The sequence below is a fragment of the Gigantopelta aegis genome, chromosome 13, assembly GCF_016097555.1.
Source record: "Gigantopelta aegis isolate Gae_Host chromosome 13, Gae_host_genome, whole genome shotgun sequence".
NCBI classification, from domain to species: Eukaryota; Metazoa; Mollusca; class Gastropoda; order Neomphalida; family Peltospiridae; genus Gigantopelta; species Gigantopelta aegis.
Genome location: NC_054711.1, coordinates 11,120,068 through 11,142,615, shown reverse-complemented (window position 1 = coordinate 11,142,615; position 22,548 = coordinate 11,120,068). Strand labels below are relative to the sequence as shown.

Sequence of the window (22,548 nt, the reverse complement as noted above, 5' to 3'; positions counted from 1 at the left end):
TTGGGACGACGTAATTGGTTAGTTTTGTGATTTTAGATGGGAAAGTCTACTTGATCAAGGGTTTCACAGAATTACTTACAGTAACGCAGGGCGGCTGATAATGCCCATTACGACTGAAGGGGTATCCGTACGGTTACCACACAATACCCTGTGATCTTAATAAAAGAGGCACATCTTTTTAGGGTGTCTAGACATAGTGTCTGGGGACTGTCTAAATATACACCTGCCAATCAGGAACCACAGGTACAGGCTACGGAAAGAAAATACCAATTAACCAAGAAAACACTCCAATTATTATTTCAGTACATGGATTAATTTATGTACCAAACATAATACAGTTATTTCAACACTTTGACAATGGTGGTTTATTTTGTATTGAAACATAATATATAATTAAATTGTTGCTGGCTTATTGGGATGGCTATTATTACAGAAAATTGCGATGCATTCGCAAAAATCAGGTATGTTTTGTTTCTTCAGTTCGAAGACTAATTCCTGACATGACATGTCAGGTATTACGTAACCACCAGCTCGCCAGAGGGCGTATTCACTGGGATGGTACAAAATGGCTGCGCCCGTTATATATAATAGCCGTCACATTTAACCGTTTTATTAATTAACTATACGATTATACTTGTTGATATTAAGCAATAATGTGCGTTATATATCGTTGAATATGCATACCAGGCCAAATGCCTTAATTGTCCCCTCCTTTAAAGTAGTCAGGGAATGGCAGACCTCTGAGTAGTGCAGAAAGGGATTGGCTGTCCTATATTCCTACACTAGATACAGATTTATGAAATCAACCACTATTTTGTCAAATGCCCATTGGACTGCATTGTGCAGAGGTATGGTTTGGCCGTGGATAACGGTTATACTTCAGCATAGATAAAACAAACAAACCAATGCTGGCTACTTAAAACCGAAAACTGGCAGAAACCACTTATGAGTTATGCAAAGAACAAATTTAGGTAACCAAGTGGACCTTTTTCTATTTTGTTTTTGCACCACCAGAAACTCCATATGTATAAACCTGTATGTTTTGGTTCTGAAAGCGGACCATTTGCTTCAGCGTGCGTGTGTGTGTGTGTGTGGGTGGGTGGGTGGGTGGGTGGGGGTTCGTCCGAACCCTCGAACCCTCTAGCCTACGCCCCTGATTTCCCTGCACCCACCTAGCATCCTTGTCCTCTGCCACTAATAGAGCTGGTCTGACCCACGACACTAACTAACGACTGCCAGTAGTAGGAGTGCAGGGCCGTACCCTCGGGGGGGGGAGGCAGTTTCCCCCTGAGAGAGAGAGAGAGAGAGAGAGAGAGAGAGAGAGAGAGAGAGAGAGAGAGAGAGAGAGAGAGAGAGAGAGAGAGAGAGAGAGAGAGAGAGAGAGAGTGGGGAGAATATGCAGCAATATATATATTTTATATGCATTTTTCAGCTATGGGGTACTGATTGCGATTTGGGGGGGGGGTGACCATGGCTGGTGATTAATTAACGGAAACATGCTTGTGGACTTATTTCTTTTTAGAAAATTGATTTCATTTTTGCATGATTCTATTTTTACTATAACTTGTTCGCCCCTCAACCCCACCCATCTAAAAAAAAATCAATACCACCCCCAAAAACCCACTACATATTTGACATCCAATAGCCGATGATACAAAACAAACTTTAACTTTACATAATAGGGAGGAAAATACAAACAAATATAACATGAAAAGCCTACGATTTTACGCTATGATATTTTATTTCATTTAATTTTACAAATTGTATTTGTCAATCAGCAAGAAACTCTGTCAGGGAGCTGAAGCCTGAAGTACTTCTTCCATAAGTGACCATTAATCCGCAAAGTTTATAGGCAACTGTGTGCATGTATGTTATGGAGGAAAACAGATAACAGGTTTACTTCCGTTTATTAGGCGGCAAGTTCAAGTGTTTACCGCCGAGACCATGGATCCGCAGAATGTGATCAAAATGGTCAACATGTTAAAGCATATCAACGAAAAGCAGAGCTCACAGGTATATACTAATGAAGTATGGTTCGAATTCGTCGATGTAAACCGAAATAATGTTTCGAGTGAAATGACAAGTGCGCTAAAGCATTTCGAGGAAGTCTCGAACATCGATATCGCTAAAAATTATCGTCCGGCTTTGGTCGTGTCAAAACGCCGAACCTCCACGTCAAATGACGTCTCGGTGAATTTAGATGCGTCGAACATTTCTTTTCGTAAAAGAGACAAATACAGTTCAAGTGGTGGCAGTTCGGGAGAACCCAGTTTCGCAGGTTCCCCACTCAAAGTTGAAGCATTCGCCGATTTGTCAGCCTTTCCGTCGCCTTTGAACATTTCACCTGTTAGTCATAGGCTTACAGATGCATCTTCAAAAAAACACTTTGTTGGCCTTGACCTACAAGAAGCAAGATGTTTGCTTACCTTATATACAATTTCGTGCAAGGATATTATGGCTAGTGCTGATGACACTTGCGTCAAAAGGATTCCATCCATCTGGATTTTATGTAATCCTCTTAACCGTCTTCCATCGCGGTCTTCGAAATCTCTGCCAGTAGTGATGTTGGGAGCAGAACCAGTTCCGAAAACATCAGATGTACACCACCCTCGTCTAAGACTAACAAAGATTATGTCATCGGTGAAGTCGACCGACAATATTGATCGGTTCTCGTTTCCATTTTCGAAAAATACTTCCGATATTGTTTGCCAGGCTAAGTACGACTTGATGGAAAACCAGAACAGTTTTGATGATGGATACACAGGTGTTTTGAAAGTTTTGCTGGAATGGAAGGGTGCGAACAGATTGCTGGAGAATTTCCCGTCTGAAGCGAATGCCACAGTTTTCGCAAGCATTACATCAGGTGTGTGTACATGTACATGGTCAGGGCTAGCTCTGGGTGAGCAGAAAATTTCGCCAAATTATTTATTTAACTTTAAAAATTGTAAAAACACAGTTATTTCGTAACAAAATCTAAGCATTAATTACATGAAATTATTTCGCCAAATTGAAATAAAATGTGCCAATTATTTTTAAAATTGGCGAATTTGGTTAGTGCCAGAGCTAGCTCTGATGGTGAATTGTCAGCCTCATATCTAGTTATGGTATTGTAACGGAAACTTTCGCCTACATCTCAGTTACTGTTACGGGATATGGATGTAATATCTTCGTAGCAGTGCCCAGGGCTCTAACTTAACGGCGGAAATTGCCGTCGGTGACATATAAACTGCCGCCGGTTGGGGGCGTCACCGATGGCACTTTTGTGCCGTCGGATAAAAATTACGTCCGTCTATAAAGCTCCTGACCGACGGCAAAATGTATAAAAATGTATGAACGTTATCTGTCAATATTTAACAGATGTTTGGATCCTGGTTGGAATTAATGGGCGTTTAGTTAGTACCACGCGATGGAACTATATTTAGTCATGCGCGTACCATGTGTTGTTGTATAATATACGTTCTCACTGCAGTTTGCCTGCTCGCTTTCGTGATATGCCGCCCCATTTGTTGTTTCTGCGCCCCTCTTTATTTTTCGGTATCCTGTTATAATTTACAGCACCCAGCTCTGATGCACATTTTTTTTAACACAGAAAAACATCGATCACTCTGCACACAGGACATCAAAGGAAACGAGCGTTACCATAACGTAATTTAACACTATTTTTAACAGCCTCTGTTGTGTCCCATACCAGTATCCATTTGTATGTTTGATACACAAATAAAAGTTATATTTTATTTTAGCAATGACATTTTTCGTTTTGTTTTTGTTTCGGCAATCTCCGACTGAAAACTTATTTGGCGCCAACTTTGTCACGTGATCAGAACGGTCATTCTGTCTTTTATGTCCACTAACATTCTGTCTTTTATGTCCACTAACTCGTGTCTGATGTTTTAACCTCAGTTGCAGATTTAATTGGTTGTAAGTGATGATTTTTACTTACTGTCATTTGTTTATTCAGCAATTCCTTATAACATAGAAACGTTTATTATTATTATTATATATTTGGGGGGGGGGGGGGGGGGGATATCACCGCTTATAAAAATGGAAATGGTAGTGTTCGTTATTAAAATCATTTCTTTTGGGTGCCAAATAATATATACACTGCCTTTACAAAAACAAAACGTTTTATCAGCTGGCAATATCAATGTGATCGATTCACTCGATGAAGATGGAAATGAAAAACCCCAGAAAAATGTTATCCCAAGGTAGGGGATTGCTTAAAAATATCTCTTTATTATTTTTCAGATATCTTAAAATCTTTATTAAAATAATAATATTAAAACTTTGATCGGTTTAGCAAAATGAATACTCGTGAATGTCAAACCGACACTCCGTTTTAACTGAACTACGTTTTAACTAACAGTGCACAAAAGATAAGGCAGCTTGTACATCGTACCAACTTTTCAGTACCAGATATCAAGGGGCAAAATAAGGGATAGGTATTTCCTCAAAGGTAACCAACACACAACGATATACGGTAATGAAAGGTTCTTTTTTTTCTTTCTTTTTTTTAGCTTTTCAGTTATTTTTTTCTTTTTTTTTAATGGTGGATGGGGTGGGAGCTGCTTTAATTTTCACCAAGCTAGAACAGTGTACACTATGTACATGTAGGTACAATTTAATGTCATCCATAGAACAATTTTCATGTCATATTCACCGAAAACTTGAGCAACTTTGTCTCAGAAACACCAGGTTCCGTTAAATGTTAGCTTATGCTAGTAGTCCATGATTCCATTTATAATAAATTCTTGTTTAATGAAGTATAATGACATACATTGAAGAAATATGACCAAAGTACATACAGAAAAATAACCTTTCAGATAAGTTTATTTGCTGCAAAACTCAGTTTAAAAAAAATTGCCATCGACATACTCAAAATTGCCGTCGGTCGGCCCTTTCACCGACAGCAATTTGGTTTTTTTAATTGCTGTGGGTGCTAAATTCTTAAGTTCGAGCCCTGAGCGCCACCACAGATAACAGCGGCATGTTTCCCCGCCAATATCGCACGTTTCGTTCAAATTAAGTTGTAGTTGTATACATATTTAAGTTTCTTCACGACTGACACGCATCAGGTGCCATAAAGATGTCTTGTGTATTGGTAAGCCCTTAAAATTCGCAATGTACAATATCGTCTGGCTATTCCTATCCCTTGACTACCATGTTGGTTGTAAGTAGTTTCCTCCGCTATCTTCTTCGGAGCACCGCAGAAACTGCGTCGAGTAATATTTTTTTAATAAAGCTATTTATTAACTGTAGGTATTTTAAAACCATATACTGTCCGAGACGAGCTCATGAGGAATATTTGGTGAGCACTAATAGTAATACAGTGTTAATAATAACAATAAATTGATTAATTAAATCCTAAGACTACACTATTAGCACAAAGTTAACATTATTTACAGTTCTTCATCTCAGATATGAGGTAAGCCACTACAATAATGCACAAAATACTCATTAATATTAAAATGAAATTCTACCACTACACTATTAGCACACGGTTAGCACTGTAAGTACTTTAAAAACCACTACGGTCGACGATGGTCACTTTTCCGCACCCTTATTTTGGCTTCGTACACAATAAATATCCTACAGTAATTTCACTTGAAATCCATATTTCGTAAATAGTACAATTTTTTAATCACAAGATTTTCTTCAGAGTGAAGTGCATCAGTAATATTCAAAAAATAAAATAAAAATTACATAACAATTTTGCATTAAAATGTTTCCAGCGTTCTTAAAACGGAAATGTCATGCACCCAGTTTATTGTTCATGTAAATTTAAGAGATGTAAAGTGACGTCATTCAAATAAAAAAAATAGCTATATTAATTATCACAATGCTTCACCACATTAAAATAAAAACTGGTCTACTTACCTTGACCTCTGTCAAAAAAGTTCCGAGAGCAGACAATGCAGTTTAAATTTTAGACAAACTATTAAGTTTTAAGTTTTAAAAGATAAAAGAAATAAAAAAAATACATTTCGTCAAATATATCATAAAACAAAAATTACTGTAGTAGATTCTATATTTTCATGTATGGATATTTCACATTCTTACGAGATTGTTGTATTATCTGTCATGGCTGCCGAAGAACACTTTTAGTCTTGATATTTCTTAATTTGCATTGTATTAATTATATTTGCAACAACAATTAATTTAATATATATATCAACGATATCGAGTAAGTGTTTCCAACAAAGTGTGATTTTTTTTTTTTTTTACACAGAACACTGAAGTTTGTTTTTGCTACACATGGGGTATATACCTCATCTCGTAGTGCTGAACAGAAGACCGTGTCGATGTCAGCGCTACGTTATCGTATCTACCTCATATCCAGACCTCAGGATTCTGAAAATTGCGAGAACGATCTTTTTGTTTGCGCGTCATTCATGCAAATCTAATTTAGTATTTAACATATTTTCCGTTTGCGCATTAAATTTAGGAAGTTATTTACATGGATGGGTTACAAAAAAAAAAAATGGCTTACCTGAATTTATTTTTAAGTAACCGATAAATGGTTTACGCAGATATTAAATTTTTAGAGGCCTGGACCTCACTATGAAAAAAATTCTGGGGAGTTATTAATTGCTCCCCAAGTTGGCAACAGATTACTGGGAGCCATTTAAGATATTAGTACCATATTGATATCACAACAAATTCACATGTATGCCAAGGCGAGATAAAAATTACTTCCCTTGAGCTACATGCAGGGATGTCATTAATAGCCAATAACTTCCAATAACAATGCTTGTCGAATTTTTGTTGATTAATGGCCGCCTATAATTTGATTTTTGTTAAGTGTTAGTCTCAACTAACAAGATGACGAGATTATCATGAGCACATTATCAAGATCGCCATCTTTAATACAACAAAAACCTCTGACGTCACAGTCCTGATGTAAAACACAAACGGTTCATATGATACAAAAACAACACGTAACATCTTCCCCCTTTTGGAATAAAGAATAATTATACTAATCACTTTAAATTCTGTAAAATAATAAACCTAAACTTTTGTTAACGTAATACTTGTGTGTGATAATAAAAAAAATAAAGTTAAAATTAATTTGTTCTCTTCTCTTTCCCTTTACAGTGAAAAGTTTTCAACACTTAAAAACAAAACTGAAGTTTTTAACACTTAAAGAAAATTAATGCAATTGTTTCCAGAAATTTAAACACATTATAGGTCCAATATGTCTCTTGGCTTGATCACTCTGCCAGATCTTGTTGTGTATAGTTCTAGGACCACCTCTTGTTTTTCAGTCACAGTTGATTCGTCCATCACTTTGGGGTTTAGGTCTGGTGTTACATGGGGATCCTGTATCCTGGTGTTACAGTCATCTGGTTGGCAAGAGGAAAATGAATCACTGACGGGTTGGTTGAGATTCGGTCCCATACTAGATCGACGTAAGTGAGTTGGAGTATGTGGCATTGATCGCAGGAATACCCGGTTCCGTTGGTATGTTCTGCCTTTACTGGTTTTCACCTCATACGTTCTACTTTTCAGTCTCTGTGTTACTGTTGCCTCTCTCCATTCATGGTTGTTGTTATCAGTGGGCTGCATTCGTACGACATCTCCGACATGAAGCCCCATTTGCTTGGCTGTGTCCAGGACTGCTCGGTTCATGTGAAAACCCCCATTTCTTTGCAAACAATTTGAAATGTTCCGATGAATATTGGGGTCCTTTGTCACTCACAACTATGTCTGGAATTCCATGTCGAGCAAAGTGGTGTTTTAGCTTATGAACCACTGTTTCTGATGTGGTGTCTGAGAGGTAGTCAACTTTGAAAAATTGACTGAAATAGTCGACTGTTATTAGATAGTTTCTTCCTCTAATTGTGAAAATGTCAGTTCCTACTTTTTCCCATGGTCGATGTAAGGGTTCAGTGGACTCTTTTCTGCTGTGAGAAGCACAGATATCGCAATATTCGATATAATGTCTTATCTCTGAAGACATTCTTGGCCAGAAAATGAGTTCTCTGGCTCTGCGAAGACAGGAGTTGATGCCAAAATGTCCTGCATGAACTTTGTCTTTCAAGTCTTTCCGCATGGAAACGGGTATTATTACTCGTTCTCCTCTTAGAACTATACCATCTTGCACTGTAAGCTCATCTCGGTAGTCAAAATAGGGAGTGATACTGGGGGGAACACCACTTCTTTTATCTGGCCATCCTTTCACTATGGTATCCATGATTTCAGTTAGTGAGTTGTCTGAAGCAGTTGCTTGCTTGATCTCTGCTAGTCGTTGATGGTTGAAAGGTGAGAAAGTGAGAGAATTTACATTCTCAAATTCTGAGTCTGGTGGTTTTTGTATTGGTGCGCGAGATAGAGCATCAGCTACTGGAATCTGAGTACCTGGCTTGTACTGTGGAGTATAGATGTACGTCTGTGCCCTAAGAAGCATCGATTGGAGGCCTTTTGGGGCCTTTGACAGGGGTTTCACAATAATGGAAACCAGAGGTTTATGGTCTGTAATCTCATGGACCCGACGTCCGAATGTGTAATGGTGGAACTTTTCCAAACCATACACAATAGCCAACATCTCTTTTTAGATTTGGGCATAGTTTTTCTCTGTTTTGGATAGTGTACGACTTGCAAAGGCCACTGGTCTGCCTTCCTGTGTTAACACACAGCCCAGTCCATAGTCGCTGGCATCATTAACTAGGATCAGCTCTTTGTTTGGATCATAGAATGCCAGGACAGGACTTTCAATTATCTTCTTTTTCACTTCTAAGAATGCTTGTTCTTGACAATTTGACCAAATCCATGGAACACCCTTCTTCAACAAGTTATGCAATGGATGAATAACTTGTGTGATGTGTGATAGAAATCGTGACAAGTAGTTAACCATACCAAGAAAACGCTGCAGTTCTTCAAGATTCTTGGGCGAAGGATAGTCTTTAATGGCTTCTATCTTTTGTGGATCTGTTCTTAGTCCCTTGTTTCGTGATTTGGTGTCCCATGAATGTTATGTTGTCAGATCTTAGAACCAGTTTTTCTTTGTTTAGTTTTAATGTTCTTCTCTCGGCATCGTCCCTGAAACGAGTCAAGGTGTTTGTTATGATCTTCCATTGTCTTTTCATGTATTATCACATCATCAGCAACACTCACTACTCCTTTAAGACCATCAAATGCTTCGAGCAGTTTCTTCGGAAAGATCTCTGATGAGACTGAAACGCCAAATGGAAGTCGTAGCCATTTGTAACGACCAAAGCATGTCTGAAATGTAGTTAGGGTAGATGACTCTTCATCTAGTTGAACATGCCAAAAACCTGATGATAGATCTGCCTTCGAAAAAACAGTGGACTGTCCAAGTTCATGAAGGACATCTTCTAGTATTGGAAGCGTGTAATGTTCACGTTTAAGGGCTTTGTTTAGCTCTGGTGGGTCAATACAGACTCATAATCTGCCATTCGTTTTCTTTGCAACAACAATTTGACTCACCCATGGGGTAGGCTCATTTACAGTTAAGACATTTTTGACAAGTCTATCTAATTCTGCTTTCAATTCTTGGCAGACAGAAATGGGAATCTGTCTATCTGGCATGATAACAGGTTTGATATTGGGGTCAACTTCTAGGTGTTGAAGACCAGGTAGAGTTCCAAGCGAGTCATCAAACACATCAGCATAGTTGTCTTCTACATTTCTGCTAGGCTGAGCTGGGAAACACAATCAAAATTCTCAGTTTGAATGTTTATCAGTTCCATTTGTTCAGATGTTTTCATTCCGAGTAGAGGAGTGAAATTTGCGTTGAACACTACAAACTCTGTATTGTACTTTTTTTTTCCATTTTTAGGATTGCGCAATATTTCTGTGGACTTTCCACATGGCGAGAGTTGGGTGTGGTTCCACATTTTCAATATTTTGTTAGTTGGTTCAATGTTCTTAGCAAGTTTTTCAGGAAGCATATTCACAGTTGAGCCAGTATCTATCTGGAAGGTGACCTCGTTGTCGTTCACAATCATACAGCACTTCAGGTCGTTTCCCATGGAACAAATAGTATTGACCCAGTCTTCTACATCATTTTGCACTTTGTAATCCCAGTTGTCTTTGACCCAGTCTTCTATGTCATTTTGCGATTGTTGATCAGTCAAACAATGCACAGGTTTGCTGTCCTTGTCTGATTTTGGTACAGTGGTATTATGATTGAAAGTACATCGGCTTTGGAAGTGGTTTCACCCATTACAACGTAGGCATGTCTTGCCATAAGCTGGGCATTCTTCTTTTCGAAATATATGTCTCGTTCCACAGAACTTACATTCTTTGAACATGCGCTGTTGTTCAGTTCCTGGGTGTGTACCCAACTTGTACATGGTGTCACTCTCATTATGAATTGCTTTGTTTTGAGATGTTGCATTTTCTGCCGATCGGCACACGTCAACACATTTGTTAAGACTGAGATCTCTAATTTTCAGCAATTCAGTTTGTGTTTTGGGGTCTCTTATGCCTAGTACAATTCTATCTCTTAACATGGAATCAGAGCACTGTATGCAAAATGAGCAAGTTTTACTCAGACTTCTTATAGCAGGATAGAATTTTTCAAATGTTTCATCTTCTCCTTGGTTCCTTTGGCAAAATACGTAACGTTCATAAGTTTCATTCAATTGCCCAACAGCAAAAGCTTCAAATTGTTCCAATATTTGCTTTATTGTTCGACTATTCTCTTCCCCCTCGGACTGAAAACCATTGTACACTTTCAACGCTTCATCAGACAAACAGTAAAGAAGCAGTGCGACATGGTACTGGTTGGGTCGTTTATTGAGTTCTGATAGAACTGTGTACGTCTCCCACCGTTGTTTGAAAAATTTCCAATTTTCAGATGCATTCGATCCAAATGTCAAAAGACTGGGAGGTTTTATACCGGGAACTGGGGGCATATTCATTTCAGTTTCAGAATCGGAAGAGTTGTAGCCCATATCTCAAATCATGGTCAGCGATACTTTTTCATGGTCAAAGCTGGACTGAACAAGATTGTCAAACGTTTTTAACAAAGAGCATTTTTCTTAGTAGATAGCAGACTGAAAACAAACATCAACAATACCACTAGTTTCATGTTATATACAGTCAACCACCGCTGCCACCATGTTAAGTGTTAGTCTCAACTAACAAGACGACGAGATTATCATGAGCACATTATCAAGATCGCCATCTTTAATACAACAAAAACCTCTGATGTCACAGTCCTGACGTAAAACACTAAAGGTTCAGATGATACAAAAACAACACGTAACAATTTTCACATGCTATTTTTATTTTCAATGACATCACTGACATGTATGTATAGTTTGGGGGGGGGGGGGGGCATAGTGAGAGTGATGCAGTGTAGCTCTCCTTAAAGGAGAGGACAATTAAGGCATTTGGCCTGGTATGCATATTCAACGATATATAATGCACATTATTGCTTAATATCAACACGTATAATCGTATAGTTAATTAATAAAACGGTTAAATGTGACGGCTATTATGTATAACGGGCGCAGCCATTTTGTACCATCTCAGCGAGTACGCCCTCTGGCGAGCTGGTGGTTATGTAATACTTAACGCGTAACGTCAGGAATTAGCCTTAGAACTAGAGAAACACAATCTACCTGGTTTTTGCAGGATGATAAATAGTCATACATTGCAATGTTCTGTAATAATACACATCCCAGTAAGCCAGCAATAAGTATATCCAGCACTATATATATTATTTTTCAATATAAAATAAAATACCATTGTCAAAGTGGCTACACAACAAGTCGAAACAATTAACAATGTTTTGCCCATGCATTAACCTACGTACTGAAATGATACACGGAGTGTTTTCTTAGTTAATTGGTCTATGCTGTTAGTTGCTTCTCCTGTGATTCCTAATTGGCAGGTGTGTATTTGATTGGTAACCAGACGAGCCAATTAATTGACGCTGTCTAGACACAGAAATACATACCGGTATTGTGAAATATTACCCGTTTCCCCTAAAATTGTAATGGACATGGTTTATTACTGTAAATAGCTCTGTAAAACTATTGATTTCAGTAGACTTTTCCATCTAAAACCACAGAACTGACCAATTACGTAGTCCCAAAGAAAAGAAAATTATCACTTGGGTATCGTGGGTTGTCGTTTTTGCTCCAACGTAGCATATCAATATGCCTAATAGTGTACATTTTTCCTTTGGATTATTTAACAGAGAAAAAATACTATAACCTCATTTTTTTCCGTTAATGCAACTTGAAATATATTTAGTTAAATACTAGTAGTTTATTATATTATTACGTCATTTATGTTGTTTTACAAGTCAGGTTGATGAAAGAGAAGCGCCTTGTCGAAAATTACTGCTTTTGTTTACCCTGTACATACAAGAGATGGTCAGGAGCTGATGTCACTTCGCCCCAAGCTATCCCACCGGACATCACAAAAACGAAACAAAATGGCTGCCCCCAGTTAGCAGGAATAGTCCTGTTTTTTTATTAACTATAAAATTACGCGTTTTTCATTTGCTAAAGTGTCAGTATTTGTTGGTGGTGCGGGTATGCATTTTTCCAACACGTAAGGCTTTTGTTTGAGTTGACCCTACCTTTAAAAGGCGAGGTCTGTATATAATACTATATTGAGGACTGATGACTAGAGCTGGGCGGTATTGAAATTTCAGGTTCGGTATTGGTATTTTTAGGGTAATTTAGCTTTGTATCGATACGGTATTCAGTTTTGATACAAGCAGTATTTTCGGTACACACTAGTGTTTTCCCTAGCTTGTTTTAGCATGGTGCAGCACCATGCCTCAATAGTCTAGCACCATCTTGCCTTAATCAGCACCATGCTGCCCTGAGATTAAACACACCTTTTTCATTAATTAATTCTAAAATATGCATTTTATATCTGTTGCCATTCATTTATTAAAGCAAGCACATAAATTACATAAATGTTTATTTCAAGTGCCCCAAAAATTGTGAAAATGCTCCAAAAGTGTTTGGTCTACCATGCCTTGCCTAATTTCTGGGGAAATCACTACATACTCAACTTTAAATGCATATATGTACCCGAGGTAAATCTCACCCGCTAATTTCATCTAGATAAAATTAAATTCACAATGCCCTCATTTCTCTCTTCTTTTCAGCTATTTTGCATTCATGAGATATACTGTTAGTGCTTTACTAAATGGCTGATAACATTTTACAATACCGAAATTTCTGTATCTTAAAATTTGCTTGGTATGGTAAATTGATATTGACATGATACCGTTACCAAACGGTATATACAGTGTACCGCCCAGCTATACTGACGACCCAAATTGGTTATAATTGTCCTCTTGTGAAAAGTTCTGAGACTATAATTCCACCATTATCAATTGACATATATATGCCGTTTTTTTTTTTTTTTTTTAGTGTAGTGTTTTTCTAACGAGACACATTTTAAGAGGTGGTGAAAAGCTATTAAAATTTAATTGATTTAATTTCCTTGTTTTCAGAATTTTTAATTGCTTAAAAGTTGTTTTTCTGAAAGAAAAACTGACAGTCCTTATCGTTTGTTACAAGCAATTGCTCTCATTTGTGCACATACTGCAGGCATCGAAATAAGCATTGTGTCAGGTAACCCATATACAGGTTACCACAAAATATAGCCAGGTAACCTACAGGTTACCACAACTATTTGAAAGTTAGAATTGAATTCCTGTTACTACTACTTTTAACGCTGACGTTCTGAAATTGTATCGTTGCATGCGAACATCGGTACGAGAAACGAAATCCGGAAGTAAATTTATGTAGTGGGCGCTGCTTAAATGTGGATTGCCAAAATTGCTTGCAATTGCACAAGTGCGCATGAACATCGGTGCAGTTTCGTACGAGAAAATGAAACGCAGAAGTAAATTCATCTAGTGAAGTCTGATTAAATGTAGAATGACTATAATTGCTTGCAACTGCACATGTGTGTGCGAACATCGGTGCAATTTCGTACGAGAAAATGAAATGCGGAAGTAAATTTATCTAGTGGATGCTGTTTAAACGTGGAATGACTATAATTGCTTGCAATTGCACAAGTGCGTGCGAACATCGATGCAATTCCTTATGAGAAAATGAAACGTGGAAGTCCGGAATGCATTGCCTGGTTTACGTTTGGTAACGAAACTACTGTTCGTTGAAATCTTTGTCGAGAGTGACACCGTTTTTGACTTTTCTACATGTGGTGACCTCCTGGTAACCTGAACGACCGTTCTCGACGTATTTCGATGCCTGATACTTGTGCAAAACTATTTTCAAGTACAGTAAAAAAAAATGCTCACCTAGTTGCATGCCAATATTACGGTACTATTTGATTTACCAGTACTCAGAATTAAGTGAATTGCTCTGGGCCCATATTTTCGAAGCCATCTTAGTGCCACGGAATCGTAAAACCGTCGTAGGTTGTGATGTCACTACAGCATGCCATAGTGATGTCATAGCTTAAGATGGTTTTACGATTTCGTAGGCTAAGATTGCTTTGAAAATATGGGCTCTGGGCCCCACTCCACAAAGCGATCTTAGTGCTAAGATCACCTTAAGTGCATATGTCAGCTGTGCAGTTACAGTGATCTTAGGGTTAAGATCGCTTCGTGGAACGTGGCCCTGGTACATAATTACAGGAGAGCATTTATTGCTCACCATTGATTTTTAAAATGGGGCAATTCCTTGGTCAGGCAAACTAACAGGTCATTTTTAGAAACTTATCATTTAAAATGAGACAATTTTGGTATCATTTGTTAAAAACTTTATTATCTCTAGTGTCAAATATTACATTATTTAATCCTTTTTTAGTAGATTTTGTCACTTATAGTGCAACTAATTCATCAACCTTGAATGCAGTAATATTTTACGAAAAAGTTCATTAACACATTTTTCAACATATTTGTTTTATATTTATATATATGTGAGTAGAATTTTTTTTTTTTTTTTTCGATATGTACTTTGACAATTGACATAATATATAAAAGAAATATTTTTTTTTCGCAGTAATTTTTATTGTTTTTTACTTAAGGCCGGTGTACGTCCAACACCAAAATATTTAAAAAATTTAAATCTCGTCTTCTGCTGTTACTAACTGGGATGGAATGTTAATTTTATATGGTAGATTATAAAATGTAAAAACAATTACATTGTACTGTCTGAATATATAGCATTTACCGTGCTATACTGTGGTGCTGTTACATCTGACACCATAAAGCATGTTTAATCATTCCATTTATAAAGCATAGTAGGCCGATACTTCACGTTGTGACATCAACTTGCTGAAAAACTCTCACAGGAAAAATTGCTCATCAGTCAACTTTTTTTTAGCCTACTGGATGCCCTCACATGGAATTCAGGGCTCAAACTTAAGAATTTGTCTCTGACGGCAATTTTTAAAAGAATTGCCATGGGTGAAACAGTCCACCAGTGGCAGTTTTGAGCCTGCCTATGGCAATTGCAGCAAATAAACCTGACAGAAAGTTTATCTTGTTTTATGTAGACATCTTTTAAATTATGTGCAAATGTTAAATATTGGCAGATAATGTACACCAGGTGTATACATTTTGCCATTGTTGAGGAGCTTTATTGACAGCACAAAAGTGCCATTGGTGATGGTCTCTACCTACGGCGATTTATATTTCAACAACAACAATTGCCGTTAAGTTCGAGCCCTGGGAATTGTGTATACCCATGTATCAAGACTACTACTATATGTGCATCAGGGCTCGAAACAGCCCGTGGCCAGGTCGCCAAATGCGACCGTATGTCCCGTTTGGGTGACTTAAATAAAAAGAAAATAATGGTGTTACTGTTAGTTGTCCAAAAAATATTTGGTCAATCTTCTTTAGAGCTAAAACAATGTTATTAACATATGAGCCACTAGTTATATTTGTATTGCATATATTTATTCCACATTAAAATGTTGCTCATAGTTCGTTTTTCTCTTACTGTAATTTACCAACATCCATTATTATTTTTTGGGCCACCATATTTTTTGGCGAGTTTCAAGCCCTGGTATATATATGCAGACCCTTCGTTTTTGCTTAATCATGTTCATGGGTGCAATTCCTCTCGATCTCTTGCCTCTAATTCTGATTATTTTTAGGGGTGCAATTTTTCCCTCTTGTGCAGTTTGTGGAGTGTGATTTCCAACCCCATCATAAGCATTTTGAGGAGTGCGATTTTTACTAAATATTTTAGCACTCCTGGGTTTTTCAAAAACGAAGGTCTGTATATGCACTGTATTGATGAACTCACACACGAAATGGCATTAATTATAAGCAGGCCTAATTAGTCTTGTTACAATTCTTACAAGTAAAGCATGTAGAATGTACCACAATGCATTAACTTAATTATTAATACCATGTTAAAATAATATTTTTTTTGTAGGATACGCACAAAGTTCAGCACACAGCCTCCATGTTGAACTGACAGTGTTGAAAAATGTTTTCAATGCCGTGAGCTCTGGTGACATTGTCTGGCTTGGCAGTGATCAAAAAGAACCGCTGATTGAATCAGTCCGCAATTTAGTCAGGCACATAAATGAAACTGATGTACTAGACGCAGATGATGATACTGATGCTGATGGCGCTGACAAGCCAAGTACGACAAACATCAGTCTGGACAGCCGACTTGACACAGACTTCACCGATGAACTCTGGAAGGTCCTCATCAGATGCAGTTCCATGTCCGACTTGGTACAAAGTCTGCAGTACGTCTTCACCTGTCTGAAAAACGGCGAAATCCAGCCCGGCCTTCACGAACGGAACCAGACCACGATGGCCAATCTGGTGCGAGACTCCTACCGCAACAAGATGATCGTTCCGACCCTCAAAGGTGTCACACCGTTGACCATCATGGCGGAGATGGGGATCGAGAAGCTGCTGTGGGACTATGCAACCTTCTTCGTCTCATCCGGTCTCGTCCCGCTCAGCAGTCTGACGTCTTACATGAAGCAGAGTCTGGACCAAGAGTCGAAGATTGAGATCCTCGAGAAGCTCCACAACGTCCTGGAGATGGTGATGATGTTCAAGGTCTTCCTGCCTCTCCCCCTGCACGTGATGAGTCTGATCATGAAGAGGATGATGCATCACTTTGAGGATAGTCCAGTCCTCGAGGACCACACCTTCGAGTTCCCTGTGCCGGCCGTGGCTGTCCAGTCGATTCTGGGCAGCAATAAGCCGTGTGTCTGGAAGGCGGAGCTTGTGAACGCTGCGTCAACAGAGTCCAAGAGGTGTTTCTTGTCCACCTCTAGACCCTTCCATCACCTGCAGGGAGTAGCTGATGAAGAGGAGGAGGTTGAGGATAGTGTGGATGGTGAGAATGAAACGAAGAGGCCGTCGTACTTCATGGTTATCAAGCAGGAGAGTATTGTGTGAGAGACTGGCCTCGTCATGGTGTCCGGCCTCGGTGGCGTCGTGGCAGGCCATCGGTCTAAAGGCTGGTAGGTACTGGGTTCGGATCCCAGTCGAGGCATGGGATTTTTAATTCAGATACCGACTCCAAACCCTGAGTGAGTGCTCCGCAAGGCTCAATGGGTAGGTGTAAACCACTTGCACCGACCAGTGATCCATAACTGGTTCAACAAAGGCCATGGTTTGTGCTATCCTGCCTGTGGGAAGCGCAAATAAAAGATCCCTTGCTGCCTGTCGTAAAAGAGTAGCCTATGTGGCGACAGCGGGTTTCCTCTCCAAATCTGTGTGGTCCTTAACCATATGTCTGACGCCATATAACCGTAAATAAAATGTGTTGAGTGCGTCGTTAAATAAAACATTTCTTTCTTTCTTTCGTCATGGTGTAGTGGTCAAGCCACTGGACTTAAGATTGGTAGATGTTCAAGCATGGCTAACTCTGGAACTCGCCAGTTGCAAATTTTAAAAACAATTGGAGAATTTTATATTAATTTGGCGAAATAATTTATGTATTAATTGATATTTTGTTTTAAAAATAATTGGGTTTGTGCCATTTTTGAAAGTGTAAAAAGATAATTTGCTGGACTTTTCGTCTTACCCAGAGCTAGCCCTGTCCACAGGTATCCCCACCAAGCAATAACACCAAATATGTTATAGTTATGTATATATTTATTTATTACATACCCATTAAATCTTACTATATAAATACAGTCCTGAATACAAAAATAAAATACACTTTTCCGTATTCAACTCAACTGCTGGAACTATGCTGTATTCAACGCTACTATTTATAGCACATGGTTACCGGGAATGCCCTTAGCGATATGCAAACAAAGTTGGTGCTTGGTTTGAATTGCCTAGTAAAGCAGTTAACTGTTATGCATGTTTAAAATGCTATTTTGTGGAACATTTGAAATGAAAACAGACAAAAACCGTGACGAATATTTACAATTTCATGAGCACGATACCAAAATTAAAGACGGGAACACTACTCACCAACGACCTTTTAATGCACGATTAAGGTCGACAACAGTCACTTTTTGGACCCTTGTTTTGGCTTCGTACACAATAAATAAAACATCCAACGGTAATTTTGTAATATGATATATTTGACAAAAGGTACTTTTTATTTATTTCATCTTTTAAAACTTAAAATTAATATTTTGTCCAAAATACAAAAAATACCGACTTGCAAACAGCGTGGTCTGCTTGTAAAAGAAATTTGACAGGGGTCACGGTTAGTAGACTAGTTTTTATTTTAATGTGGGCGAAGCATTGTAATAATATAGCTAATTTTGAATTTAAATGACGTCAGTATTCCAATGATGTCACTTTGCATCTCCTTAAACTGAGTACATGACGTTTCCTATTTAAGAATATTGGAAAAATTGCAATGGAAAATTGCTATTGAATTTTTTTGTTAACATTACTAATGCACCTGAATGTGTTTGAAAAAATGGACCTTTTACGAAATATGGATTTCAAGTGAAATTACGGTAAGATATACTATATTTATTGTGTATGAAGCCAAAACAAGGGTGCTAAAAGTGACTGTCGTCGACTTTAGCAAAAATGACGTCGCATGCACCGTCTCCTCACGTAGAAAACTTGGATGAACTGACAACCGGATTATTTAGTGCAGCGATGATTTATGGAGGCACATTTAATATAAACTTGAACTTTTCAGCAACGAGTAATTCAATGAACATCAATAAAAGAAAACATGACGATGACGACACGGACATTGAGTGTACAGTTCTTGACATTTTTCTTCGTTGATTAAACTGGCACGCTGAAGTTTTTGTGACGTATTATGAGCAAATTAAATATTACATTGTTCGTGAATTACATTGTCTTTAAAAGGCATTTCAAACAATATCATTAATATTATAGGTAACCCTTCACTCATTCTTTCTTATTTCTGTTTATTGTTTAAATAGAACTATATTCCTATGTGTAATAATTAGTGGTTCATCGGTCCGCGTAGTAACACAGCTGACCTAGTTGTGTAAATTGAGAAATACAATTTTTTTTAACTATTATTTAGAAAGAAAATTCCAATTTAGGGTATGTAATAAATACAAAACTACATATATGTGGTTTTCTGATTTCTATATTCCACTCGTATATTTCCTGCAGGAAATACACTCGTGGAATATAGAAATCAAAAACCCACATATATGTAGTTTTGTCTATATATATAACCATAGTATTCGTACTAGGGGTTTCTATTTGGGCGTACCTGTCAGGGTTTCTGCCAGAGGGTAAAATGGGTATGGTGCCATACCCAAATTTGTTTGCAGATTTTAGTTTTTTAAGTTAACCTTTTGGCAAAATTAATGACTCTTTACCATTACTGTATGCCTTCCTGAACCCTAACCTAAATCTAACCCATTTTCTTTCTGGGGGAGGACCGTCAACTGTGGTTGCAATCAGCAAATATTCAATTCCATAGCACCATATCCAAAAATTTCATTCTGGCAAAAACCCTGCCTGTCACCCAGAATGAAAATCGGTTAGGGTTAAGAAAAATCATATGGTAATCAGGGGTGGGAATTCTCCTCAGATCAGCTGTTTTCCTCTCATGGAACATGGCATTTCTTCGCATTTTAATAGTCCTTTACTCCAAAATGTGTCAGATTGCACACATTTTAACCTAGGCTTTCAAGAATTTCCAGAATCCCTCTAGATTTCTTCTTTTTACAGTTCACCAATTCCCACTCCTGAGTAATGATGAGTCATTCATGTTGTCAAAAGGTCAACTTGAAAATAAGTAAATCTGCAAACAAATTTAGGTATGGTGCCATACCCATTTTACCCTTTGGCAGAAACACTGATTACGGGGGGCTATTTTAAATGACTCCCCATAATCTGTTAGGCAAACAATTAATCACTCCCATCAGTGTTTTTTCATAGCGAAGTCCAATTTATGGTTACCTGGATTTCTGCAAGAGGGTAAAACGGGTATGGCGCCACACCCAGATGTTTTGGCAGAATATTTTTTTAAAGTTAACCTTTTGACAAAATTAATTACTCTTATCATTACTGTATGATTATCTTAACCCTAACCCAACACGTAACCCATTTTCTTTCTGGAGGAGGCCCCCCATACCCCTTGTTAAATGTGGTTGCATTCAATTCCATTGCGCCATACCCAAAAATTGCTTTCTGGCAGAAACACTGGTTACCAAAAATAAATTCAGGAAAATTATTTATTATCGAAAATTGATTGGTTTGGCTCTGCTGTTGTGATAATAGATTATAAAAATCGATTGTGTTGGAAATTTGTTTACTAAAGTTTGTTCCTCCAATTTAAATGAAGGAATTAATGTAAATACTAAGTACATGTATCAGGGCTCACCCTGGATCAAAAATACCTGTAGCCAAAATATTAGCCATGTATGTTGGGATTGGTGTTTGTTTTAATGTGTACATAGAAAAAGAAAAAATATACATATATTAATTAAGTAGTTATTAAAGGTAATTAGAACAGTAAATTTTAGTATGGCAACAATTTATTAATAAATTGGACAAATGTGTATGTACACAGGGCTCAAAACGGCCTAGTGTGGCCAGGTTGCCAAATGCGACCAATATTCTGTTTGGACGACTTAAATATGAAAACAATAATGGTGTTAGTCGCCCCAATAATATTATCTTCTTTAGCGCTACAGTGAAACCTCTCAAGACCGGACCCTCTGTAAACTGGAATTCCCTCAAAACTGGACGTTTTACAGAGTCCCTTTTTAAAATAAGTACATAACGTAACCTTTCGAAACCAAATCCCTCTTATTACCGGACAATTGTCTTGGTCCCAAGGGTGTCCGGTTTAGAGGGTTTTCACTGTATAACATAAGAGCCACTATTAATATTTGTATTCCACATTAAAACCTTGCTTGTGGTTCGCTTACCATAATTTGCCAACATGCATTATTATTTTTTGGCAAGTTTCAAACCCCGTGTACATACAGGTACATGTATATAGTAACTATGGTTACAATGTACAATGTATTTTCACAATTTATTCTGAGGTATAATTGTATTCTCATATTCACTTTGTACATATAAATTAAATGAATGACAACATATATGTGTATATTCGGTCCTTTTTTTGTTTAACGACACCACTAGAGTACATTGATTTATTAATCATCAGCTATTGGATGTCAAACATGTGGTCATTTTGACAGTCAGAGAGATGAAACCTACATTTTCCCATTAGCAAGAGATTTTTTATATGTACCATCCCACAGACAGGATAGCACATACCACAGCTGTTGATATACCAGTTGTGCTGCACTGGCTGGAACGAGAAATAGCCCAATGGGCCCACCAACGGGGTCATTCCTATTGTTATTAATTTGAAATGTTCATTGTAATTAAAAAAGTATTTACAGGCCTAGCTGTGACACTTGCCAAATTCACCAACTGCGAATTTCAAAAACAATTGGCAACTTTTATTTTAATTAGGCGAAATAATTTTATGTAATAATTGATATTTTGATACAAAATAACTGGGTTTTTTGCAATTTTTGAAAGTTAAATACATAATTTAGCAAAATGTTCTGTTGACCCCAAGATAGTCCTGATTTACATTGACTTTTGACATCTTGTCCAGGTCAGGTTTTATTTTTGAAAAAGGCACAATATTTGACGTTAACCATATTCTGTTGGTTACTTAACTTTATATCTATGCGAACCATTCTGATTCAGTCAAAATAAAAGATGCACACTTCAGCATCACTGAATCTGTATTCATTTATTCCAAAAACTGACTCGACATTTGAAGCACATACATCGGTTCTCGATGTGATGAAATAGTAAAAATACTTCATCCAATCGGGTAGTCACTGTCCATTAATCATTTGGAAATACAGTCTTTATAATGTACTGTGCTGCCACTTTATACTTTTAAAAAGTATTATACTGTTTTCTTGGAAATACACCTTTTTATACTTTTTAAATACATTTTACACATGAAAATACTTTTTAAAAATTTGACCATTGTAAGATTTGTGCTTTGCTAGTCTGTTTTTAGGAGTGGTTTGTTCTTTGTTGAGTGGAGTGTTTGTAGAGCTCTCTGATCCTGCTGCTCTCAGTGACCAAGTGACAGGGAACTGAAATATGCAGAACAGTGTGTTCAACAATCACAAATCCTCACAACATGGTACACA

The 22,548-nt window shown here is 37.6% G+C and overlaps 1 protein-coding gene across 1 annotated transcript; it reads left to right on the top strand.

Moving 5' to 3' along the window:
• Positions 1 to 1,935: 1,935 nt before the first annotated feature.
• Positions 1,936 to 17,483, top strand: LOC121387049 (protein zwilch homolog). The gene is made up of 2 exons (XM_041518061.1): positions 1,936 to 2,863; positions 16,353 to 17,483. Exons 1-2 carry the CDS (start codon positions 1,945 to 1,947, stop codon positions 17,339 to 17,341), a joined length of 1,908 nt encoding a protein of 635 aa, XP_041373995.1. The 5' UTR covers positions 1,936 to 1,944; the 3' UTR covers positions 17,342 to 17,483.
• The last annotated feature ends 5,065 nt before the right edge of the window (positions 17,484 to 22,548 follow it).